The 26,349-nt window shown below is 39.3% G+C and overlaps 2 protein-coding genes across 16 annotated transcripts in view; one reads left to right on the top strand and one right to left on the bottom strand.

The window, feature by feature from the left end:
- The window catches only part of N4BP2L1 (NEDD4 binding protein 2 like 1), a 31,971-nt gene extending 9,364 nt beyond the window's left edge, over positions 1 to 22,607 (top strand). Inside the window, exons 2-7 of one of the 12 annotated variants that reach the window (XM_053563172.1) lie at positions 12,920 to 13,047; positions 13,354 to 13,442; positions 15,545 to 15,739; positions 17,180 to 17,230; positions 17,681 to 17,738; positions 22,474 to 22,572. In XM_053563172.1, coding sequence (XP_053419147.1) covers positions 12,920 to 13,047; positions 13,354 to 13,442; positions 15,545 to 15,739; positions 17,180 to 17,230; positions 17,681 to 17,738; positions 22,474 to 22,511 — 559 coding nt within the window. In that variant the 3' untranslated portion in view covers positions 22,512 to 22,572. Of the gene's footprint in view, positions 1 to 12,919; positions 13,048 to 13,353; positions 13,443 to 15,544; positions 15,740 to 17,179; positions 18,640 to 21,267; positions 22,188 to 22,473 lie in introns of those variants that run through there. The other 11 variants (XM_053563181.1, XM_053563178.1, XM_053563176.1 and 8 more) reach the window with 11 other exon arrangements.
- BRCA2 (BRCA2 DNA repair associated) overlaps positions 22,105 to 26,349 on the bottom strand; it is a 105,406-nt gene continuing 101,161 nt past the window's right edge. For all 4 annotated transcript variants that reach the window (XM_053563168.1, XM_053563169.1, XM_053563170.1 and 1 more), the window contains 2 exons: positions 23,995 to 24,141; positions 22,105 to 22,759 (listed from right to left, as the gene is read on the bottom strand). In XM_053563168.1, the coding sequence (XP_053419143.1) occupies positions 22,118 to 22,759; positions 23,995 to 24,141 (789 nt within the window). In that variant the 3' untranslated portion in view covers positions 22,105 to 22,117. The remainder of the gene's footprint in view (positions 22,760 to 23,994; positions 24,142 to 26,349) is intronic.

Below are 26,349 nucleotides of genomic sequence, written 5' to 3'. Positions count from 1 at the left end.
TCAAGAAGAATCCTTCCACCTTATCTCCTTTAGGGGGTAAATTTGAAGTTTGGGTAAATTTTTCATTGTACAAAGATGAGTAAATAAAAAAGTTTACATAATTAGGGCAAGAGGGCGTCACATGGTGCAAGAATTTATTTTTGCCAAGAATTTATTGAGCATCTCCTGGGCCTTCATGGAACATTATATTCTAGCAGGGGAAAATTTTTTTCTGAAGGGAAAAAGCGATTTTAGGTGGCAACTGTTCTGTTTTCTCAGAAAACTGAAGGATTCCACTTGAGTTCAGTATCCCCCAGAACTGGCCACACATGCATAAGAGATAAGCATAATGAATGAAACTTGTTCATGACAGGGACAACTGCAGACAACCTAAATATCACTAGAGAAAAGCATAAATAAATGGGGTTTTTTTGATCAAGCATAACAGTTTAATATGGGGCCTTGCCAAGATTTTCATCCCACAGTACCACGCCATGGTCTTAATTTCTTCATCTGTAACGTGGGGGTTACTAACAGTACTAACCTCCCAGATCTCTTTGAGCATTACATGAGAAACATACAGCTGTCAGAATAGTGCTTAGCACTCATTAAGTGCTTAATGTTAGCTGTGTTTATTATTTTGCTGATAATGGAGGCGTATGTAGCAATTAAAAGGAATGCACTAAGTCTATATGTCAGCCTGAATATATCTAAAAAATGTAATGCTCCTTCATTTTTTAATTCAATAAATATTTACTGAGTGTCTACTGTGTTCCAGGCAGTGTTCTAGCCACTGAGAATCATCAGTGAACAAAACAAAGATCCTGCTCTTGAGGACCTTATGTGCCAGAGGTAGGGAAATGGATGTAAAATGTAAGGACATTGTGTGTTATGCTAAGAGGTGACAAGTGCTGTGGGAAAAAGACAGTGGAGCATAGCGAAGTGCTTGGATATGCCAGAGTTAAGGTGGGGGTTGGTTGAATTTTAAGCCAACAAAACAAAAATGACAAAATGTTAATGATTATGAGCTCCAGGTAGTGGGCATAATGTTATATTATTTCCATTGTCTTTATGCTTACATTTTTCCTTGAAAATTCCTCTTTATGACATGAAAAATAAAAGAAAATGATAAGGGGTAGCACCTGTGGCTCAAAGGAGTAGGGCAATAGCCCCATATGCCAGAGATGGCGGGTTCAAACCCAGCCCCAGCCAAAAACTGCAAAAAAATAAAAAAGAAAGAAAATGGATAAGGAGTCTGAAATATGAAGGACATAAATAAATAAGGCTAAGAAGCAGAACATTAAAAAGGAGCTAAGTGAAAAAATATATATTTAAAAGAACCTAAGGTAAATATGGAATTTTTTTTTTTTTTTTTTTTTTGAGACAGAGTCTCAAACTGTTACCCTGGGTAGAGTGCCGTGGTATCATAGTTCACAGCAACCTCCAACTCTTGGGCTCAAGCAAGCCTCTTGCCTCAGTTTTTCTATTTTTGGGAGAGAAGGTGGTCTTGCTTTTGCTCGGGCTGGTCTCAAACTCATGAGCTCAAGCAATCCTCCCACCTGGGCCTCGATTATAGGCATGAGCCACCTGGCCCAGCTAAATGTTGAAATCTTAAAGTCTCTTAGGAATAGTGAAGATCAGAATCACAATGCAAAAAATTAAACGGTTAACATAGAAGACATTTGTGAAAATAAATATAACCAGAATAAATATAACCAAAGCAACAATTACAGGTATAATAGAACATATTTTTGACTTGAAGACTTAGAAATGATAACAAATTCATTCCTAGACATATGCTGGGAAGACGGTTGCAAAAGCTGTTAATTAACTACCCTTCTTTCTTAACCGTATTTTGTTGGGGGTGACAATGTGTCACTGCAGTTTTCAAGGCTCTCTTGCCTCTTCCCTCTAAGTGGAACACAGATGTGCAGGCAGTGCTGCAGTGCTACCCGGTGTCCACTAGAAGGCCCCCTCAAGAATGGAAGGTGCCTGCTAAGAAAGATGGTAGCAGAAAGAGGGACGGAGGGAGAGGGGTGGGGCCTTGGTGTGTGTCACACTTTCTGGGGGCAAGACATGATTGCAAGAGGGACTTTACCTAATAATTGCAATCAGTGTAACCTGGCTTATTGTACCCTCAATGAATCCCCAACAATAAAAATTAAAAAAAAAAAAAAAAAAGAAAGAAAGATGGTAGAGGCTGGGTGTAGTGGCTCACACCTGTAGTCCCAGCCCTTTGGCAGGCAGAGGTGGGAGGATCCCTTGAACTCAGAAGTCTGAGACCAGCCTGAGCAAGAGCAAGACTGCATCTCTATTAAAAATAGAAAAATTAGCTGGTGGTGTGGTGGGAGCTTGTAGTCCCAGCTACTGGGAGGCTGAGGCAGGAGTTTGAGGTTGATGTGAGCTGGGCTGATGCCATGTACTGTAGCCTGGGCAACAGGGTGAGACTCTGTCTCAAAAAAAAAAAAGAAAAGAAAAGAAAGATGGTAGAGACTTTGCAGTCCATGTTGATCATGGAGTTGGGCTACCAGCCCTGAATTCTGCCTCTGGGGTTTTACACATGAGATACATATGTTGGTGTGAATGCCAATACTGCAGAGAGACAGCTTTGCAGCCTTTAGAAATAAACATGTCCTACATAAATAAATCTTAATTTTATTTAAGCCACTATTATCTGGTGTTTCTGCTTGATGCAGCTGAACCCACTTCCGACTGAAATGTATATTAGAAAAAGATGTGGAAAGAAGATTGTAACCTGGTAATTCTCATCCAGCCTAGTTGCTAGTGTGTGAAGACTCAGGTCCACAAGCGCTTACACCGTATGTAACACCTCGTGCCTCCGTCAGAGACCGGGGTGAAAATCTAGCAGCGCCACATTCAACCTGTGTAAACCCAAGCCAGTTATTTAAACTCTTAAAGTCCTAGTTTCTTTAATTATAAACCGGACAAAATATTACTCACTTCATAAAATTATCAAAAGGTTAAGGTGAGATAATATATGCCAATCTCTTTATTCAGTGCTTAGCACTCTTGGAAAAAAAGAAAATTTATTGAACAATCAACTTAGCCAATCATGAAGGGATCAAAGACAACAAGAAAGGTATGCCCTTTTATTTGCTATTGTTCAGAAAGGTCTCTCCAACAAAAATAAGACAAGAAAATTTAAAAGTATAAATGTTATAAAGCAAGGATTCTCAACTATTGAATATATCATGAAAATAAGGAAATATTGGAACAGATGATAATGAAGCACTTGCATAGCCAGCTTAGTGGAACAAAACAGTCCAATAAATGCCCAGTTATATGTGATCAGTTAGTATGTACTAAAAAGTGTTTTAAAATATAAGAAATACATGAATTAGTCAATCATTAGTTTTGGGATAACCAGGTTACTGTGTGGGAAAAAAGTTAAAATTTTAACCAATGCCATGAACCAACGTAAAATTTTTCATGGATGGAGGAAGAAAATATAATGGAAAATAGACATATTTTCATAATCCTGGGGGAGGAAAGTGTGTTCTAAATGTACAATCAAAGGCGTAAACAAAAAAATTTTTAAAAAAATTAAAAAATAAATAAAAGATGAATACATGTGATACAGATAGATAAGTTTCATTTTAGCTCTTTTCTTTTTTTTTTTTTTTGAGACAGAGTCTCACTATGTCCCCCTCGGTAGAGTGCTGTGGCGACACAGCTCACAGCAACCTCAAACTCTGGGGCTTTGGCGATTCTCTTGCCTCAGCCTCCCAAGTTGTTGGCACTACAGGTGCCCACCACAACACCCAGCTATTTTTTTGTTGTAGTTGTCATTGTTACTTAGCAGACCCAGGCTGGGTTCGAACACACCGTCTTTGGTGTATGTGGCCGGCACCGAGCCCAAAATTTGGACTTTTATATGTCAGAGATGATTATAAACAAAATTAAAAAGCATTTACTGAATGCAATTGAGGAAGTGACATTCAGTAAGAAAGCTAACACTCCCATTAAGCAGGCTTTCTTAACCAAAGGACATGAAAATGCAGTTCAGAAAAGAATATCTCTAAATGATCAACGTACATAGGAAAAATACTTACCTTGCTGGTAATCAAAGAAGCTGGGAACAAACCAAATGCCTAACCATGAAGACTGGGGAGGTAACGATGGTAAATCCATCTGAGTAAGTATGAGTATGCCATATCGTTCAAAAATTGACATGTCATAGAATATTTCATGATGTGGGAAATAATTTGCCATGAAAAAAGAGTGAAAATTTGTTATGTTCTATGTTGTGTCTGTCTTCATGTAACAAGAGATGAGCTAAAAGGCTAGGTGCAGTGGCTCATGCCTGTAATCCCAGCACTCTGGAGGCCGAGGCAGGTGGATTGACTGAGCTCAGGAGACCAGCCTGAGCAAGAGCGAGACTCCATCTCTAAGCAAATAGTTGAACTCTTTGGCGGGTGCCTGTTGTCCCAGCTACCAGGCAGGCTGAGTCAACAGAATCGGTTTGAGCCCAAGATTTTGAGGTTGCTTGAGCTATGATGCCACAGCACTCTACTGAGGGTGACAAAGTGAGACTCTGTTTCAAAAAAAAAAAAAAAGATGAGCTAAAATGAAACTATATCTATCTATATCTTGATCCTGGATCCAAAATGTTAATAATAATTATTTTTAGATGAGCAAATATGGGAACCTCCGATTTATTTATTTATTTTTGAGACAGAGTCTCACTTTGTTGCCCTGGGTAGAGTGCTGTGCCATCACAGCTCACAGCAACCTCCAACTCTTGGGCTTAAGTGATTCTCTTGCCTCAGCCTCCCGAGTAGCTGGGACTGTAGGTGCCCACCACAATGCCGGCTACTTTTAGAGACAGGGTCTTGTTCTGGCTCAGGCTGGTCTCTTAACTTGTGAGCTCAGGTGATCCACTCACCTCAGCCTCCCAGAGTACTGGGATTGATTACAGGTGTGAGCCACTGAACCAGGCTTTTAAAAATTTCTTCAATGGATATATATTTTGTTGCTAATCAGAAAGGAGAAATGATATTTTTGAAGTTTGTGTAGACAGACACATGAGCCATCTTGAAGAGGTAACTACTGGCCGATTTGGAACAATTTGAGCATAATAAGGAATACAATGGTAGAGATTAAAAAGGAGAGAAAGAAATCTCTTTTTCTTTTTTTCTGAGACAGAGCCTCAAGCTGTCACCCTGGGTAGAGTGCTGTGGCATCACAGCTCACAGCCTCCAATTCCTGGGCTTAAGCAATTCTCTTGCCTCAGCCTCCCAAGTAGCTAGGACCACAGGCGCCTGCCACAATGCCCAGCTATTTTTTGGTTGTAATTGTCAATGTTGTTTGGCAGGCCCGGGCTGGATTTGAACCCACCAGCTCTGGTGTATGTGGCTGGTACCTTAGCCACTTGAGCTACAGGCACTGAGCCCTCTTCTTCTTCTTTTTTTCTTTTTAATTGTTTTGTTTAAGATAGAGTCTCACTTTGTCACCCTGGGTAGAGTGCCAATTGCATCATAGCTCACAGCAAAGTCAAACTCTTGGGCTCAAGCTATCCTCTTGCCTCAGCCTCCCCTGTAGCTGGGACTACAGGGGCCCAAAACAATGCTTGGCTAATTTTTTTATTTTTATTTTATTTTATTATTTTATTTATTTATTTATTTTTTGAGACAGTCTCACTCTGTCACCCTGGGTACAGTACCGTGGCTTCATAGCTCACAGCAACCTCCAACTCTTGGGCTCAAGCTCAGTTTTTATATTTTTAGTAGAGACGAGGTCTTTCTCTGGTTCAGGCTGGTCTTGAACTTGTGAGCTCAGGCAATCCACCTGGTTTAGCCTCCGAGAGTGCTAGGATTCCAGGTGTGAGCCACCTTGCCCAGCTATTTTTCTATTTTAAGTAGAGAGAGGGTCTCACTCTAGATCAGGTTGGTCTCAAACTCCTGAGTTCAAGCAGTCCACCCACCTCAGCCTCTCGGAGTGCTAGGATTACAGGTGTGAGCTCCCATGCCCAGCCAAGAAATCTTTTCTTTGCAAGATGATGTCACCTAATAAATGTAGAGTAAATTACAGAATGAGAAAACCAAAATTTTCTTACTCTCAATGTAATCATTGATTCAGACAGTAGTCAGAGAAATAGATGTAAAGATCATTGAGGGAAAGGAGACCCAGTGGAGAGGTCTGGCTGACACCACATTTTAGTCAAATGATCAAACTTAGCATGATGGGACAGTCATCATGTGTAATCAGCAGTGCACAAACATCACCTTTGTACTTTCCTTCCAAAAAATGTTTAATCTAGGTTTAACCACAAGGAAATAATCAGACAAACCCAGAATGTAGAGTACTCTCAAATCAGCTAGAGAAGCAAAAGTGCATGAGGACAGCTGTAGATTTAAGGACACTAATGAGACATAATAACCAAATATACGTGTGTGTGTGTATATATTTGTGTGTGTGTATATATATATATTTGCGTGTGTATATGTGTGTGTCTTTCTCTCTCTGTCTCTCTCTCTCTACATGTATATATATATATATACTTTTTTTTTTTCCTTAAAGAGAAAGTTTAGAGCACTTCCAAAGAGAGTTGGAAGTGGGTCCCTCTCATGGAGGAGAAAAGGTGAGAGGAGAGCTCTGAAAGATTTCCAGGGAAATTAAAAAAAATTCAATTAAAAAAATATAACATTACCATTATGAAGTAATGTTGATTTTTCAGATGTGACAATGGGATTGTGGTTATGCAGAAGGTTGTTCTTATTCTTTTTTTTTGCAGTTTTTGGCCAGGGCTGGGTTTGAACTTGCCACCTTGGTTTGAACTTGCCACCTCTGGCATATGGGGCTAGCGCCCTACTCCTTTGAGCCACAGGCACCACCCAGTTGTTCTTATTCTTAAGAGATACTTGACAAAGAGTTTAGAAATAATGTATCATGATATCTGCAACTTACTTTCATGTGGGTTCCTCAAAAATATGTATCTGAGAGATATAAATAAACTGAAATGAAGCCTTTGGTGGCGAGATGAAGAGTAAGCTGTGTTCATTATGCTGTGTTTCAGCTCTTTTCTGTAGGTTTGTACATTTTCTAATTAAAAGATTGGGAGGGAAAGTTAAGATGGAAATAAAAAAGAGAGAAAACTATAGAATAAATGAGAGCAAAGGGATCTGGCAGTCAAATACAATGTGTGGATCTTGTTTGGCCTCTGATTCAAACAAACCAACTGTAAGAAAACATTTATGAGACAACCAGGGAAATGTGAGCACTAAGGAGATGCTGGTTGCATTGACTATGAAGTCTAGATGAAACAAGATTGGCCATATGATAATGGTCATGGGGACAGGAGGGTTGACTATATCATCTATTATTCTATCTACTTTTGCGTGTTTGAAATTTTTCATAATAAAAAATTTTGGATCAAGTTAAAATTGCATAGCAGTGTTGGACTTTGAGAGTGAGTGTGTTACTGGCTGAATAGATATCTAAATATCTCTTTTTGGTTACTGTTAAATAGTTACGCAAAAGAATAAGTTGTGAAATACAGATTAATAACTTAGTTTCTTTCATAGTAGTGATTTTAAGTGCATTTGAGGGGAAGGAGGTGGGAACGTGAAGGTATGTGGAAGTAATTGTCTTTCTATTTTTTCCCCTTTTCTTTCATTTTTCTTCTCTCAATTTCCCTAATGCATGAGGCTCCTGACCACCATAAGGAAAGATAGAGCTGGGCATTTTCCTCATCACTTCTGAAGCTGATGGAATGGTATTTATTGCTTCCACTTAAGTTTGAGAATCTCAAGATTGCCTACTTAATAAGTTCTTTATTTAGCTAGTAGAATTTTTATTGTCCCGCATATCCAATATGCTACTATGGCTGCCAGGGAGGGCTAATGTAACATTTAGGTGAAGATAAAATAAGATTATAAAGGAACCGGTCATTTAGGAAGATCATACAGATGCAAAAAAAAAAAAGAAAAGAAAAGAAAGAAAAACGGGAAAAAAAAGAAAGAAAAAAATCCATTGGAGTCTCGAAGGTGGAGAACACTCTTGCTTTTGTTTGGCTGTTTGTTAGGAAGACTGTTGAGCCCACAGTCAGGAGTCTTAGGAAATGAGAAGGTGGTCTCGCCCCATGGCGGTCCTGAACAACTTAAATTTTATTTTAAGATAAAATTTTGCAATCAAAAAGGGTAGTGGTTTTGTTTTGTTTTTGTTTTCTAGAAAGGAGTAGGATTCAAATAAGATACTTATGAATTGGACACTCATGCCTTAAAGTCTTTTTGAAGGAAACAATTAACATCCAATCAGTAAAATAAGCCATAAAGAGGGATTCAAGAACAGATGAGGATATGTGTGCAAAAAAAAAGTCAACTCTGAAAATGTTTAAAAAACCAAACCTATGAGTAGCAGACTAAATAGGTAAACAAAAGACCAGATTTAGAAGGGAAGTCACATCTGGGACCAAAAGAAAAAGAACATTGGAACCAGTTACCGTGATTGCTTAACTTCGTACACAGAAGATAAGAGAAATACATAATATGCTATTATTTAACCTCTGAACTTTTACTAACTCTATTAACTTTTACTATTTAGACTAAATATTGATGAAAATAATTTCAAAACTGTATAGTGTTCACAAATACAAAATATACATACCTGACAAAATACCTGAAAATGTATCTAGTGCTACCCTTAGATTTTTTTCCGCATGGTGTGTTTATAATTGTGCAGTGGCTCACACCTATAATCCCAGCACTCTGGGAGGCTGAGGCAGGCAGATTGCCTGAGCTTACGAGTTTGAGACCAGCCTGAGCTAGAGCGAGACCCCGTCTCTAAAAACTAGCCGGGTGTTGTGGCAGGCGCCTGTAGTCGCAGCTACTCTGGAGGCTGAGGCAAGAGGATCACTTGACCCAGAGAGTTTGAGGTTGCTGTGAGCTGTGACGCCACAGCACTCTACCGGGGGTGACAATGTGAGACTGTCTAAAAAAAAAAAAAAATTGTTTGCATTGGAAGTCAAAATTTAGATTTTTGATTTGGACTTTTCAGTTTATGTATCTTTAAAGGCAAATAATAAATGCTCATGTGGAAACTCTGAGCGTTTGTTCCACGGAAACCTCTTAGTTCTTCTACCTTCCTTTGTGTCACTTTCTGATCTGCAGTAGATTTAAAGTGGCTGCGTGTACTGTCAAGAAGCCAAAACTATTTTCCCACCCCTACGATGTGTGAGCGAGCAAAGTGGACTTCCAGGATAATGCGCTGGAAGCCTCGCTAGCAGCGTCCTTTTGTGCCCTGACACACTGCACCTGGGGAGGGGCCTGGGCCAGCTCCTCGAGCATGTGAGGTGCACAGATGCTGTGAGAGCCGCTCCTCTGGCTGAGTGAAGAAGGCCTGCTTGGCTGGTCTGTTCCCAAGCAGGATAGTCAGGTGGCACAGCTGGAGGGGTGACCCACACACGGATCTGTCCACTTTATCTGATCCCGTGGGATTTTGCTGACCGGCAAAATAAGTTCATTCCCTCTTCCACAGACTTCCCAGCACGTGAGAACAACCATCACCTTGTATCAAATTTACCTTCTGCTCTCTTCTTAAACATCCCACATTTCTTTGATGATCTTTGCTCCTCTGACGTGGTTTCCATGGTTTTCTGACCTTATGTTTACCTGGTCACTCTCCCGTGGACGAATTCCAGCTTCCTGAGTTTCTCTCCAAAATGTGTGGCCCTCAAAACGGAAAACAGTGTTTCAAAGACAATTTGCTTCTTTTAAAACTTAGTGCAGGGGTCCTCAAACTAAGGCCTGCGGGCCACATGTGGCCCGCCGAGGACACTGATCTGGCCCTCAGGGTGTTTTTGCCACCGCTGCCTGTCCTGCTGCAGTGTGCATGTGTGGAATGTGTGCGGCCCTCTCCGACTCCCCTCCTCTCAGTCTCCGGACTAACTGGTGCACACTTGCATCACTTGTTACCACTAGCAGTGACAAATACGAACCAGACGTTGACCATCTCATTAGCCAAAAGCAGGCCCATAGTTCCCATTGAAATACTGGTAAGTTTGTTGATTAACTTCTTCCCGTTTTGTTTTTTTAATTCAAAAAAAGATATGTGCAGTGTGCATAGGAATTTGTTCACAGTTTTGTTTTTTTTTTAAACTATAGTCTGGCCCTCCAACGGTCTGAGGGACAGTCTGGCCCCCTGTTTAAAAAGTTTAAAAACAAGGCGGCGCCTGTGGCTCAGTCGGTAAGGCGCCCGCCCCATATACCGAGGGTGGCGGGTTCAAGCCTGGCCCCGGCTTAACTGCAACCAAAAAATAGCCGGGTGTTGTGGCGGGCACCTATGGTCCCAGCTGCTTGGGAGGCTGAGGCAGGAGAATTGCTTAGGCCCAGGAGTTGGAGGTTGCTGTGAGCTGTGTGATGCCACGGCACTCTACCGAGGGCCATAAAGTGAGACTCTGTCTCTACAAAAAGAAAAAAAACAAAAAAAGTTTAAGAACACCTGCCTTAGTGTCTTGTTCTTGTTTTTCCCTAAAGTTCCGGCTCCTTAGAAGCCTCAAGTACTGGCTTCCTCCTACTTGCCATGCTCTTAACCTCTTCCCCAAGAGGCAGCAGTTTTCTCATCTCCCCAGGTTACCTCCCTAAGAACTTGCTGCTCCCTTAGTGGCGTCTTGCTACAGGGTGTGTGTCGGGGGGGTCTGGCTCCTTGGCGAGGCTGTGAATTCTTTGAAAGCAGCTACTTTATTGTGTAGCTTAACACTTCACAGAGCACTTGGCACATGTTAAGTGCTCAATAAATGTGTAATGGGTTGGATAATTAATATTCTTTGGGTATTAAAATATATTACCTTGTGGCCCACATTTTCTCACAAGGCTATCAAGAAAGGCTGTCGGATTCCTGTTTAAATCAAGATACGTTCTTTGAATTTCCCTGTTTACCACCGGAGTCCACTGAAGAAGAAAATGCATTATTTGTAATTACTTTTTCAATTATCCATCTTTGCTTCCTTCTTTATAAATGCCCATCAAGGCTTCTTAGGAAGTTTGACAGATATTTATATGTTTATTAACTGTTCTGGAATGTATATTTACTCATTTTAAAAAATTGAAGCTTTTTTTTTTTGAGACAGAGTCTTAGTTGCTTTCGGTTTGAGTGCTGTCGTGTCGTAGCTCACAGCAACTTCAAACTCCTGGGTTCAAATAATGCTCCTGCCTCAGCCTCCTGAGTAGTTGGAACTACAAGTACTGGATAGTTTTTCTATTTTTGGTAGAGATGCCGGGGTGGGGTGGGGGAGGTTTGTCTCTTGCTTAGGCTGGCCTCAAACTCCTGAGCTCAAGTGATACTCCTGACTCAGCCTCCGGGAGTACCAGGATTACAGGCCTGAGCTCCTGTGCCAGGCCCATTGTTAGTCTTATTAACAAAGTAACAGTACTTTTATTTTTTTATGCACTTATTTGTAAAGTGTCTTACAGGGTACATAGTGTTCTCCCAAGCTGTATCTCATTTGAACTTCACTGGAAGCTCCGTTTAGTAGGCAGGATTATCTGTTTTCCAGTTAGGGGAGCAGATGTTTAGGGAGATGGCGTCACACGCCTGGCTGGTGGAGGACTGAACCTGAGCCCGCCGGAGAAGCTCAGGTGCTCTCCCGTCAGTGGCTCCTGTGCTTTGTGCTCACTCTGTTCTTTCTGGATTAAGGATAATTCTTTTTTTTTTTTTTTTTGCAGTTTTTGGCCGGGGCTAGGTTTGAACCTGCCACCTCCGGTATATGGGGCCTGTGCCCTACTCACTGAGCCAGAGGTGCTGCCCTAAGGATAATTCTCAATGGAGAACAACCAACGAAAAAGAAGTTGAATAGCTTTGCTTTCTCTTTGCATTTCCTGCCCTCGTCATTCTCCATCCATTTTTTCCTCTAGCTCTTAAATATCTTCTTATTCTGAGCATGGTCCCTGTGACCATATTTTCTATTTGCCGGCTGAGTTTGTTTGGAAGTTATGGTTAAGCTGGTGGGGGCTGTGCAGGGATAAAGGAAAGAAACTCACGCTACTTGTGTTCGTTCCATGCTGACTTGGTGTTTGTCCATGTCATTAGATCTTTGTCGCGAGATGGATGACACTATTCCTCAATTTTTAGTAGATAAGCAAAGGAGGCTCAGAGATGGCCCCAGTTACTACTGAGCTTAATAGCCTCCTTTTGCCAAAAAATAGTACAAGGAAGGATTTCAAATGGAAACATTTTCTCTTTGAAGTTATTTTGTACAAAACTTAATATACTTTTTCATGTTTTGTTTTTGCTTTAAGAAGGGGTGGCTTTTTTTTTTTTTCTGTGAATTTTCATATTTAGGCCAAGAGTGGCAGTGGTTTGGGAAGCTGTGAGGGGAGCTGGTCTACCCCTTTCTTTACCCTTGTGCTTCTTCCCCATCTGGCTTAGGTCATTGTTAAAATGTTACCTGATACATACCCCCCCCCCCATCACATTTCAACTAGTTTCTCATGTGAGTCCCTTCAGATAACAGAGCACCAAGGAAATGGGACTCAGGCCAGGTAAGAGTTTAGGGGCCAAGGGAACGTTGCAGCATGAGGGCCTGGCCCCCAGGCGCAGGTCTCAGGAAGGCTGCGGTACCTCTGAGGGACTGGCCTGGGGACCCGTGACTAGGAGGAAGACAGTCACCAGCTCCCCCTCTTAGCCTCAGAGTTTTGTCTTGAGTCAGTTTTGGTCGCTGAAGAAGTCAGTGGCAGTGACCAGCACCTCTTAGGTTCAGGGACTGGCAACATAGAGCTGCCTCTCAGCCGTGTCCTACCTCCTGTTAGGGAGCGATGCCTTCGAGAAATAATAAGCATCTCCCTTTTTAAAGCGAATTTCAACAACCCATAACCTGGTGGTCTCAGAATTATAAACTGCTAAATGTTAGAGATGGAAGAAAATTGTTTCTACTGTGACTATGCATATAATTAAAAAAAAACGCTTTCATTTTTCTACTTTTCAGACAATTGCAACATGACTTTCCCAGGGCCTTGATTTTCAGCACGGATGATTTTTTCTTCAGGGAAGATGGTGCCTATGAGTTCAATCCTGACTTCCTGGAGGAAGCTCATGAATGGAACCAAAAAAGAGGTGAAAAATTCCTTTCCAAACTCCTGGGAAACCCTATTGTGTACACAGATAGTAGCTGCTGCAGAAAGACGAAGTTTTAGGGAAGGAGCTTAATCAAAAGTTCTGCCATTTCCCCCCCCAAACAGAATGCCAGACCATAACCTTCTTAGATTCCAGGAAAAAGAAAATTATTGATAATGGGTTCTGAAATAAGTGTCATTGAAGTTGTGTAATGAGGACATCCTGTAATGAACGTGAGACCATGTGGATTACCTCAGCCTTCTGACTGTTGCGTGTTGTTCACTGTTCTGTAACATTGTGTTGCAGCGAGGAAAGCAATGCGGAATGGCATATCCCCCATTATTATTGATAATACCAACCTCCACGCCTGGGAAATGAAGCCCTATGCAGTCATGGTAGGAAGAAGTATCATTCTGAATTTTCAGTTGTGGACATTTGTAAGAAAGTTGAATCATTTGTTCTTTCCTCTTTTTCTGATCTTCTGCGATTTCATATTTATTAACAGTGTGGATTCCAGGGAGCAGTAAAGGGGTTTTATTTTAGTGTTTCTTTGCTTTTCAGTTGCTAAAATTTGCTGAGATGCTAATCTCACCACAGGGCACAATTTCTAAATAGTCCTCGGTAAATGGTCTTGGGTCTGAATTCTTGATAGTTTTAATGTCTTTATTATTTTCTGTACAGAGGAGCACCCACTGAAACGTACTGAGAAATTCTGGACTAGATGACGCTACCAGTGCAGTTACAGGCTATGACAGGACAGGTCTGCCTTTGGTGAACGGGGTTTTCAGCTCTGTGGGCTGTTGCTGCCTAGTAGTAACAGGGCAACAGAATTTTTAAATTTCAAAACAGATTTAGGATTAACACTGTAACCCTGTTAGGACAGTAGAATACGGATATAAATGCACATATAACTCAGCTCTCCATCGTCGGAATAAGATGAATATAACAATGTATAAATTATTCTCTAATTTTGAAGTCTATTTGATCTTTTTTCAGACATATTTCACCACTTGTGATGTTTTCTTTCCCATCGGATATAAAAAGGAGAAAATATCCAGAACCATATAGGGGACTAGGAAGCAGACAGCTGACTGTCACACAGAATCCCTAACTGGCTAATTGTGAAGTGCCATTTCCCAAACTGGGCTCATATTTTTAGGTTTCTTTTTATATTTTGGGTCAAACAGCATAGCTACAGGTGTGCTTTTCTCTACTGATCAGTTCTACTTAACATCGAGGTTGTGGAACTTCAGTAAACATAAAAAAGAATGAGCAACAATTTTGTGGTTCATGTTTGAGAGTCCACTGTGGCAAGAAATGAACAGGAATGTGAACAGTTGAGTGAATTAAGGCGCAACTCCCAAACCATGAGTTAGGGATTAACTGGGAGTAGCTTAAGGGAAGTCATTTTCCTTTTTATTTTCTAGATATGTATAAACTTTTTTTAGCCTTCCACAGCTATTAATTAGACTTAGAATTCAGATGTTATGCTATTTGAATCCTTCCCTAATTATAAGGGCCCAGCTGAAGAACGAAGAGGAAATCTTTTTATGTAGGTCTTTGCAGTCTGTCTTTTATAACACAATAAACAGTAGTGATATGAGAAAGTTCAGATTTAGATAGAGTAGTAGTCAATTTATGAATGCGAAGAATATTTGTTTTGTTTTGAGACAGTCTCATTTTGTTGTCCTTGGTAGAGTGGAATGGCATCATAGCTCACAGCAACCTCGAACTCCTGGCTCAAGTGATTCTCTAGCCTCAGGCTCCCAAGTAGCCTGGACTAAAGGTGCCACGACGCCCAGCTATTGTTTTTGGAGACTGGGCCTTGCTCTTGCTCAGGCTAGTCTCAAACCTGTGAGCTCAGGCAATCCTCCTAGAGTGCTAGGATTACAGGCATGACCCACCCCTGGCCAGATAAAAATAGTATTTGGATATTGATATGGAATTTGCAGTTTTCTAAACTTGAGGAAATGGGGCATGGTGCCCCGAACAGAACAGTGTTGCACAGCAGGGAACACTAGTTTTTGGAGGGCAGATTGTGTGACTTATGTGGAAATCACCTTTATTCCACGAGCTCTGTCCTATGGCACTCTCACTTTCTGAAGTGAGACATGAGGAGTAGCTCAAGGCATCTGACAGAAATAAATCACGGGAATCATACAAGTGACTTGGAGGAACCCACGTCTGTTGCTCATACCTGTGTCCAGGACCTTTGAAACTAGTTGTCATCTTTTTTTAAAAAGATATCCAAAACAAAGCAACATTACAATTTTCCTACATACTAGATAAAATCAACCAAAATTTATCATTGGGAATCATAATACAATCTGAGAATGGTTAAGTACGGGAATGAACCAACTAAATTTTAAGGCATTGGATTACTGGTAAAACAAAAGGAATTTTAGAAAAGATTTGTAGTAAATGTTAAATGGCAGCATAAACATTCCCAAACATACATACTGTGTCTTCAATGTTTTATGTACTTTTGAAAAATCAGGCACTTGAAAATAACTATGAAGTTATATTCCGAGAACCTGACACTCGCTGGAAATTCAACGTTCAAGAGTTAGCAAGGTACTTCTTTGTTTTTCTAGTTCCTCATTTTGTATCCTGCTATTTTCAGGTATTTCAGAACGAACAAAAGAATCTTTTCAGGCTGGAAATGGACATGGTAGTTTTCAGGCCCAAAATGGTAATAATTGGAAATTGATAATTTTGGAATTATTAATGTGAAGACTTTGGTTTTGGGTCAGTTTTCTAATATGATGCTAAATGCTAAATCTTGCCTTGAACTTGGTCCTTTAAAAGGACGCATTTAACATTCTGCTAAAATGCTTCTTCATTAATAAACATGTAAGAGCGCTTCCTCTGCATGGGACTGCACATGTATGTCACTGGTGTTTTTGCATTTAAGCTGAATAAGGATTGTTAGATGTTGTGCGGTCAACGGTTCACTTCTGGTCTAGATGCTGCTTCTAATTTATAAAGCAATAAATGTCCAAAAACTAACTTGATTGGATGCATGGGTTCTGATATTCTCTGTGTTATTTGATAATGTTAATGACTTAACTGAGTGAGATCAGAATTTACTTGTTAGGAGTAAGGTTCATTTTACGGTTACAAGCAGAGTGTTTCCAAAGTGGGTGGGATAGGTGGGTCTATGGACGACCCCCATCAGAATCACCTGAGGTGGTGATTCCATCCTGTACCTGGAATCTCTTAAATATATCCCCAGAGGATTCTTGTGCCCACTAGAATTTAAGATTTTTTTTGTTTTTGTTTTGAGACAGTCTCATTATGTTGCTCTCAGTAGAGTGCTGTGGTGTCACAGCTCACAGCAACCTCAAACTCTTGGGCTTAACTGATTCTCTTGCCTCAGCCTCCCTAGCACAGGTGCCCGTCACAACACCCGGCTATTTTTTTGTTGCAGTTGTCATTGTTTAGCTGGCCGGGTTTGAGACCAGCCTTGCTATATGTGGCTGGTGCCGACCTAAGAATTTAAGATTGCTTTAAGGGCAGCTCCTGTGGCTCAGTGAGTAGGGCACCGGCCCCATATAGTGAGGGTGGCAGATTCGAACCCTGCCCGGGTCAAACTGCAACAAAAAAATAGCCAGGTGTTGTGGTGGGCGTCTGTAAGTCCCAGCTACTTGGGAGGCTGAGGCAAGATAATCACCTAAGCCCAAGAGCTGGAGGTATCTGTGAGCTGTGATGCCACGGCACTCTACCAAGGGTGGCAAAGTGAGACTCTGTCTCAAAAAAAAAAAAAAAAAAAAGATTGTTTTAATAAGCAGCTCTTAGAAGTACATGTTAAGGATTGATTGACATAGATGCATGTCTCATCAACAGGCAAATCTATGATTCTCTTTTATGTCTTGAAGCACATAATTAAGATTACCAGAAACAAAGCCTTTCTGAAGCTTCAGCTCCTTGCTAGCATCAGGGTGGTTTGGGTTGTGCAGGGCAGCAGGAGGAGCAGAGCCTGAAAGAGAACCCCATTGCAAGATGTGTGCTTTTGCCAGAGTTAAGTTTTGAGAACGGGGACTGCAATATCTATGCAACATGGGACTTGTAGAATACAAGTAACTCATTTTGATATCCTGCCTTAAATATTTGCATTTTTTTTTCCATGTAGAAGAAACATTCATGGAGTTCCAAGAGAAAAAATACTCCGAATGAAAGAACGGTATGAACATGATGTTACCTTTCACAGTGTTCTTCATGCAGAAAAACCAAGCAGAATGAACAGAAACCAGGACAGGAATAATGCATCACCTTCCAACAATGCAGGATACTGGAATACCTATTCAGAATTTCCAAACCGGAGGGCGCATGGCAGCTTCACAAGTGAGAGCTCCTTTAACAGAAGGGGTGGCTATCACCATGGATATTAGAGGCCTGTCTTACAGCCATCCAAAATTTTCCTAAATCAATTTTTACTTCAATTTTTGGTATTTATTTGTTGTTTAGTTGTTTTAGTCAGAGCTCTAATGCCTGTGTAAATAGTTGAACTCAAGTTTCTGAGCAGAAGTTATTATTATTCGTTATCTTCAACAAGCATTTGTTAAAGTGTTCCTATGTGCATGGTCTGATGCTGGGAATTCTGCAGATTTAATTAAACGGTTTCTTTCTCTAGGGAAAGAATTTGAAACCAAAACCTGAGAACATACCCAAGAAAATAATCAATTACATAGGTTCGTAAATGAAATGTTTATATTATATATATGCTTCAGTACCACTTTCTCAGAAATAATCTATTTTTTCAGGAAATTAATCTCCATCAGGAAAGTTGGAAAGGAGGGGGAGAAGCGGAGGGCAGGAAGTTGTTGTGCCATTGCTACTTTGTATCCACAGATGTTCAGATGTGTGACTCTAATGATGATGCCGATTTTCCTTCAGAATATGCTAGAAAGATTATCTAAGGGAACAATGTCCTTCAAAGTAGACACATTGGGAAATCATTCCTTTATTTTAATAATGTATCACTGTTAAAAATATCTGTGGGATCTTTAATAGCTATAGAGGTTATCAGGGAAAATCAGTGTCATTATTTAAAGTCATACCTTGTGTTTTAACTTCCACTTTATTCAACAGGATTGAACCTGAACAAATTTTGGCTGTTGTGCTCATTGTGTAAATAAAATAAACCTGCCTTCATAAAACACCAATTTTTAAGATGGATAATTAAGCAACTTCTAAAATTATGTCTATAAAAGCGTGCAATTAGTTGGCAGCTCAAATGTTTGGGAGTGCAAGGAATTAAGCACCTCCAGATGCAGGTCACACAGGGATATGTAAAAGCCAGGCTCATTACAAAATAAGCAGTTAATGTTTTATGTGGCATTATTTAAAACAAAGTTTTACTGTAACTCCAGAATGTCCCTTTTACACTGATAACCAAATTTATGAATCTACATTAAATCCCAACAGGTTGGAATTAGATTGATTCGGTGCGAGACCATGATGGACAGGGCCATGCAGGGCGTATGTGCTACTTCTTGTTGGCCAGCAGCTTTTTTTTAATGTTCTGTGAGGCATTCTTTTAAGTGTCCTCTATAATGGTGCTTTTATGGTTATTAAAAATTGTACACAGTATGGCATTTATATGGATTTGTCATTGCATTGTTTATGGTTTGACAATACAAGAATTATCTAAATCCCAAGGAATCTAACCATATAATCAGTTTTTCTGTACCATAAATAAGCTTATTTGCCAGTCTTCTTTGATAAATAGGAGGCATAAAGGTAAAGATAAAGCAACCTTACATTTTACTTGCTTATATAAATGTGATGTGTAAATTAGAAAGACCATTTTAATATTCCATCATTTGACACTATTGAAATCTACTGAACATCTTGATGACATTAACACTTTTAAAATTGGTATTTCTTTTTAAGTAACATTGTTTGGCTGACAAAAAATGGTAAAAGTGAACCAAGTTATCATAATTTTGCTAAATTCTATGTGTCCCATACATAATAACCTAATAAAAATTACCCACTTACTGATGCTATTTTCCAGACCCAGGTAATCCTGGGTATTTCAGCTAAAATGGTTATTGCATAACCAGCTCAATATGGATGGCTTGACTCATCTAGGTTACTAGAAGGGAGTGTCAGAGAGCCCAAAGCAGGAATTACCTTGACTCCATAGCAGTCAAAAGGGTCAGATTCAGGCCCTCCTGGTTTGGCTGGGATTTTGGTTCAGCTGGGCTAAGTGAATGACCACTATGGAGCAGTGGCTGTAGGTTATGGATCCACAGTCTTTACATAGCTCTACAGCAGCAGTTCTCAACATGTGGGTCGTGACCCACAGGAACTATGTTAAAGGGCCGTGGCATTAGGAAGGTTGAGAACCACTGCTCTAAAGAATAATTTCCTGGCCTTTTTAGTTTCCTACCTCTCTTTTCCTAGATGACACCTGGAATAGTGTGAAATAAAAATTGGTTAAATGCTGCCTAATTTACTTCTCCCATATAGAATGATCTACTTTTCCTCTCAATTCCCACAGCTCCTGATTTATGTAATTTTTTGGACATCCAACACCTAGCAAGTGTTTTATAGACACAGCAGGTTCTCATTAAATGATTCTTGAATAAATAACACAAACTGCTTTTACCATTTATCCCTTGTCATGTAATACATGTTGACTTTGTCATCAAGTCATCACTTTTGGGGGGATAATCTGCACTTGAGCTGCACACTTACTTCGTGTCACTTGGATATTTGTAATTTATAAAAAGTTGTGTGCATTAGACCTCTCTATAAAGGGTGGTCTAAATAAGAGTAAGAATGGAGGAGATAATTAGCAGTTTTTCCAAGGAGTACAAAAAGGTTATTATAAATGCTAATTCTATTCATCTGAGACTTAAAATTTCATTTCTTGTTCTACAGTGGATCACTGGGAGAATGATTAGTACAGAACACATTTTTTTTGTCTTTAATGTAAATTTTATTTTTAAATTTCCAAATATTAAAGGGTACAAATGTTTTAAGTTTCATGAATCACTTTTGTAATGCTTGAGTCCCAGCCAGGTATGGTATGTTTTTACTCCTTGCCACCTCCGGCCTCCCTCCTAGTTGATTTCCACTGAGTTTTACTTCCCTCTGTGCCAGCGGGTGTCAACCTGTGGGTCGCAACCCCTTTGTAACAATGAAAATACATGGAGGCATTAAAAAGGTTGAGAACCACTGCTCAGTGCACATGTGTGCTCACTGGTTAGTTCCAATTTAATAGTGAGTACATATGTTTGTTTTTTCCATTCTTGAGATGCTTCCCTTAGAATGGTCTCCAGTTCCATCCAGGGTGTTGTATTCTTTTATTTTATGGCTGAGTAATGGCCCATGGTATACATACACATTTTATTGATCTACTCACAGCAAACTGTTTATGAACACAACTTAAATCACATAAATAAGACTTGCAGAACACAAGTTAAAAAGAATAGCAAGGGCCATGCCCAGGGGCTCAAGCCTGTAATCTTAGCACTCTGGGAGGCCAAAGTGGGTGGACTGCTTGAGTTCAGGAATTCAAGACCAGCTTGAGGAAGAGAGAGACCCCATCTCTGCTAAAAACAAAAAAAACCAGCTGGGTGTCCTGGTGCATGCTTATAGTCCCAGCTACTTCGGAGGCTGAAGCGGGAGCATCTCTTAAGCCCAAGAGATTGAGGTTGCTGTGAGCTATGATGATGCAATAGCATTGTGCCCCTCCTCCCACTCCCCAGCATGGCCAAAAAAGGGGGCAGAATACACTATTATGTTAATGCTTTTCTAAAAAAGAATAAAATCATAGATAACAATTATGGAAGGAAAGAAGTGAATTTTTAAAAAGATTTATCTTTGGCTTTGAAGTATGTTTACAATTAGATTTGACGACACATTATATATAAATTTAAGAAATATTAAAACACCCGATTTAAGAAGGCCTCCATGCTGTTAGCTCTTAGAACTGCTATATCCCTTTTCTCTTTTAAAGTTAAGAAAGCAAAAGAAAATAACAAATCAGAGTATTGTCTTAAATTGAACTAATCTTTTGGCTTTGGGGGAGGCTTAACGGGGAGTATGTCTGGGTCTTATGACAAGTGCTAAAAATAAAGCAGGCAGAATCAGAATTTCAGAACTTCTCTGAAGTTTCAGTCTGGATGACCATTTTGTTAAAATTAACCGTATGAAATATTTTGATTTAAAGTATTTGAATTTTTAATTCAAATAATTTAATTTCAGAGATCACACTGAAATCATAAAAAGGAAGAGTTGCACTGAAGATTCTATTTTGCTTGCAGACAAGATGATTTAAAAATGTATAATCGGTCAAAAGAAAACAACACTTGTAATACCTCACTCATCCTAACTTTTGATCAGGATGAAACTAGAGCAGAAACAACACATACAGTAAGGAAAACTATTTTATAAGCAATTTATCCCTAAAAAAATCCCCTAAAATAGGAACTAAAAGAAATTACCTATGTTAGAATAACTGTACTAAGGCTTGGCGCCTGTAGCACAGTGGTTACGGCACCAGCCACATACACTGAGCCTGGCGAGTTTGAACCCAGCCGGGGCCTGCTAAACAACGACAACTGCAACAAAAAATAGCCGGGTGTTGTGGCGGGCGCCTGTAGTCCCAGCTACTTGGGAGGCTGAGGCAAGAGAATCGCTTAAGCCCAAGAGTTTGAGGTTGCTGTGAGCTGTGATGCCACAGCACTCTTCCGAGGGCCACATAGTGAGACTTGTCTCAAAAAAAAGAACAGTTGTACTAAGAAACTTCATTTCACTTAATGAATGACACAGCCTAAAAGAAGAATATTTTTATTTGTAAAATAATACTTGTGATGAAATCCAATCATGAAGATTTAAAGAAGATTTTTTCTTCATTAGTTAATAAATTTACAGTTTTAAGGGATATCACTGAAGTATGCCGATACAGAGTCAAAGACAAGACGTGTGATATACAAACACTTAGAAGTAAACTTGAAATTATTTCCTTGCTTTTTTTGTTATGCAACATAAATACCGATATGTAGTTGAAACTGTGTTTCTGTATAAACTGGAAAGGTTAAAAGTTAATTTATTGTCATTTTTGTTTTTGTCGCTTTTGCAATCTTTTAGATATGTTTTTTATTATACTTGTGTCCTGCATATTAGTCTCACAGTCTTTTGTACTGACTTGGGAATTCTTTGGTTCTTTGTTCAGGGAAGTAGTACAGTGCCTTTTCAGTCTCAGATAATCTTTTGAATCGGTGGTAGCAGTCCTAGTGGGTTCACTGATAGATACACATTGATTTTCTCCTGCTGAACTAGACAAAAGGGCTTGGGTACTTATCAATGCAAGTTCTTCATCAGCTATTAAATTACTTTCCAAAGGAGAAATTTCACTGAATTTTTTAGGTGAAGGCATCTGAGGAGAATTCAATTCTTTTTTCTTTATAGATGTTTCATGTTTGGTGCCAATACTCCGTGGTGGCTGAAATGCCTTCTGTGCCGCTGGAGAAACAAATGTACAAATGGGACTAACAGGCGGAGGTAAAGGCAGTCTACTCAAGAAATCCAAGGCTCTTCTCTTTTTGCAGCTTTTTGGATCGTCAATCTCTTTCTCCCCTTTACAACAAGACTTAGAAGTCATTCGGGCTGATACAGGAGTGGAAATAAGCTTCATTTTTGGCGTACAAAGTGATGAAGGGCTTTGATAATTTATCTCACTATTAGAAGAAGACATCTAATAAAAAAAATTAGAAGTACCCTATCATGATCGTGTATATAAGGCAAAATCAAATTAATTTTTCATTAAAATAGTTAAGTATATAAATGCTACATATATTCTTACTCCTCTAACTGCTAATAAGTTACATAATTTGAGAGATATTCATGTTATTCCCATTCCAGAAGGAAATTGTTTTGCATAAAAGGATTTAAAAATGACATAAAAAAATGAAGATAAATCACAGTGAAAGATTAAAAAAAGAAGGTAGCAATGTCACTTGTGTTTTAATCTTTTCTTTTTAATTATTAATAGGTTAAACAAAGATAAGCATTTTAAAGCCATTTTAAGAATATACCCTCTGGTTTATAATACCTACGTTTCTAACTTTGTGACCTAGACAATGCTTAATATCTCTCTGTACCACAGTCTCCTCTCTGTAAGATGAGACAATTATAGGAAGCACTCACTTAATGTCAATAAATTCTTGGAAACAGACTTTAAGTGAAATGATATATAGTAGGTTCTTGAATAATGTCATTTCCTTCAAAACTGCCTTTTTGTAACACTGATTAAAAAAAATTGGTTCCATTTTATGTAATTTCACTTAAAATCAGTTTCCAAGAACCTAAGGATAACATTAAGTGAAGACTTACTCAGCTTTTATCTCTTAGGGTTGTTATGAGGATTAAATGAGTTAATATAGATATACTCATCATTTAGTAGCTAGTTAAGAATCAGCCATTAGCCAATATCAAAGATTTTAGCTTAAATTGCATCTACTATGATTTAATGAGTTAAAACCAATATAGCTTAGAAACAGTTATAATCATATGGAACAGTTCTAGAAAAACAAAAAGGCAAAAAAGGCTTTTATTTTTTTATATATATATATATATATTTTTTTTTTTGCAGTTTTTTTTTGGCCAGGGCTGGGTTTGAACCCACCACCTCCGGCATATGGGGCTTTGAGCCACAGGCGCCGCCCAAAAAAGGCTTTTCAATCACATCTACTTGGGAGGCTAAAAATGAAAGCACCTGTTTTTAAAATTTGCCCCCGAAGACCTTTACATTCTTGCTTCAGTAAATAAGAAAAAATTTCCAATAACCTATACCCATAGGAATTGCATTAAATATCACAGTTTTTAATTAAGTGTAATTACATTTTACCATGTTTACTAGGTATACACCAGAATATGCTGTTGGCTCCATATATAATATTTATAATATTTCTCAAGTTTATATTAACTTACCAGAAACTTATTTCCTGTACCAAGGACTGTTTGAGCAGTGTGTGGCTCTGAAGTACAGTCTTTAGTTGGAGTGGACCACTTGGGATCACTTGCATTAAGCATATGGATAAGCTTGTTTTCTGCATCTTTGCAAAATATATCAATATTCTAAGAAAATAAATTTTAAAAGCTATTTTATAAATTGTAAACCCACATATTTATGTTTTCAGAAAGTTTTCTTTTAAAGCCAAAAATAATTCAGACCAAAAAAGAATGAGACACCCAAAATTTGACAGTAATTGTCAAACATGCCAGTATAAAAATGCAAAACCAACACTAGTGATATAGGGGAACGGAGTTGCTGCAGAGGGAGAGTGTGTATATGTGTATGAAAGAAAGAGAAATAGGAGATCTCCTCAGCCGTATACTTTAACCAGAAAGGTACCATTATAATACTTGATTGGGGTTGGAAGATTTGAACTCAAGTTCCAGCTTTATTTACTACCCAAAGCTAGAAAACACCTAACAGGTACAGAGTACACCTTAGGTTAGTAAAATGAGAGAATTGCCTCATTTACCTTGTCTATTCCGAGAATTAACTGAAATAATGTACAAGCTAAACTACATCAAACTGTTTAAGAAATCAAAACCGTTTAAATGCCAGGAATTTCATATGGTTTATCCTAATTTTTTTTTTTTTTTTAAGAGACAGAGCCTTATTACATTGCCCTCGGTAGAGTGCTGTAGCATCACAGCTCACAGTAACTTCAAACTCTTGGGCTTAAGCGATTCTCTTGCCTCAGCCCCCAAGTAGCTGGGACTCCAGGCGCCCGCCATAGCGCCCGGCTGTTTGTTGTTGTTGCAGTTGTCATTGTTGCTTTACCTGGCCCGGGCCAGGTTTGAACTGCCAGCCTGGTGTATGTGGCTGGCACCCCACCCACTGAGCTACGGATGCTGCCAGGTTTAATCTAATTCTTGACAGTATTTTGTAAAACTTTAAAAACAGTAATATTAGTAAACTGCCCCTGAACAGGTCTCAGAGAAAACCTGGTATATAAATAGTAGGTACCCTGGACGGGAGCCAAATAATGAATGCAACTCCCAAATAAAAACTAGGTAAGTGGCTCAGCACCCATAGCACATGTACACCGAAGGTGGCGGGTTCGAACCTGGCCTGGGCCAACCAAACAACTGCAACAAAAAAATAGCCAGGCATTGTGGCAGGCACCTGGAGTCCCAGCTACTTGGGAGGCTGAGGCAAGAGAATTGCTTAAGCCCAAGAATTTGAGAATTTGAGGTTGCTGTGAGCTGTGACACCACAGCACTCTACCGAGGCTGACATAGTGACTCTGTCTCAGAAAAACTAGGTAAGTAAGAGTATTACTCACTATACATATTGAGTCTTTAGGTAAATAAAATGCTAACAAACTTTCTTTATATAACTAGCTACTTTAATGTTTTAAAAATATAATTTACATAAAAGTTAAATAACACATACAGTAGAACCTCTGTAAGCTGACCACTCAAAGAACTTAACAAACTAGTTAACAAGTGGTCAACGTAAGGAACTAAGTCTTTTGTACATGATAGGTACATGTGTTGCACGTCCATCTATGAAAAATCAGGTCAACTTAAGGGAGTGGTCAATGTAAGAAAGGTGGTCAACAACGGAGATTCTCCTGTATTTCTAATGTTAAATTACAGTATAAGAAGTTTATTTTTCGTAGATTCTTCCTAGTTACCAATTCATAAAATCTAAAATCTTACTGGGAAGCAGCATTACATAGCAGTTAAGAGTTTAGGTTCTAGGCTTGGTGCCTGTAGCTCAGTGGGTAGGGCGCCAGGCCTGCCAAACAACGACAACTACAACCAAAAAATAGCTGGGCATTGTGGTGGGCACCTATAGTCCCAGCTACTTGGGAGGCTGAGGCAAGAGAATCACTTGAGCCCAGGAGTTTGAGGTTGCTGTGAGCTGTAACACCACAGCACTCTACTGAGGGCAACATAAGGAGACTCTGTTTCAAAAAGAAAAAAAAAAAAGAGTTCTGTATTCAGATGGCCTAAGTATGAATCCTATTTCTAGCAAGGTGGCATGTGACCTAAAGCAACCCATTTAATCTATCTGTTTCTCACTGACAAAATAGAAAAACAGTTCTCTACTTTTTAGTGATGTTGGAAAAATTAAATGAGACAGGCTTACAAGGCATAATATACAGTAAGCACTTAGTAAACATTAGCTAATATTATAATGTAATGCATATATAGATTTGAGCATAAAGTGCATAAATGATCTTGGGAAAATAATGTTAGTGCCTCCTATCTGAGGTTAATTCAAAGAGGTATAAACTGTTTAAGACACAGTTTAATATAAACTTA

This window comes from Nycticebus coucang, chromosome 15 (assembly GCF_027406575.1).
Source record: "Nycticebus coucang isolate mNycCou1 chromosome 15, mNycCou1.pri, whole genome shotgun sequence".
NCBI lineage: Eukaryota > Metazoa > Chordata > Mammalia > Primates > Lorisidae > Nycticebus > Nycticebus coucang.
This window is presented reverse-complemented; position numbering and strand designations above follow the sequence as displayed.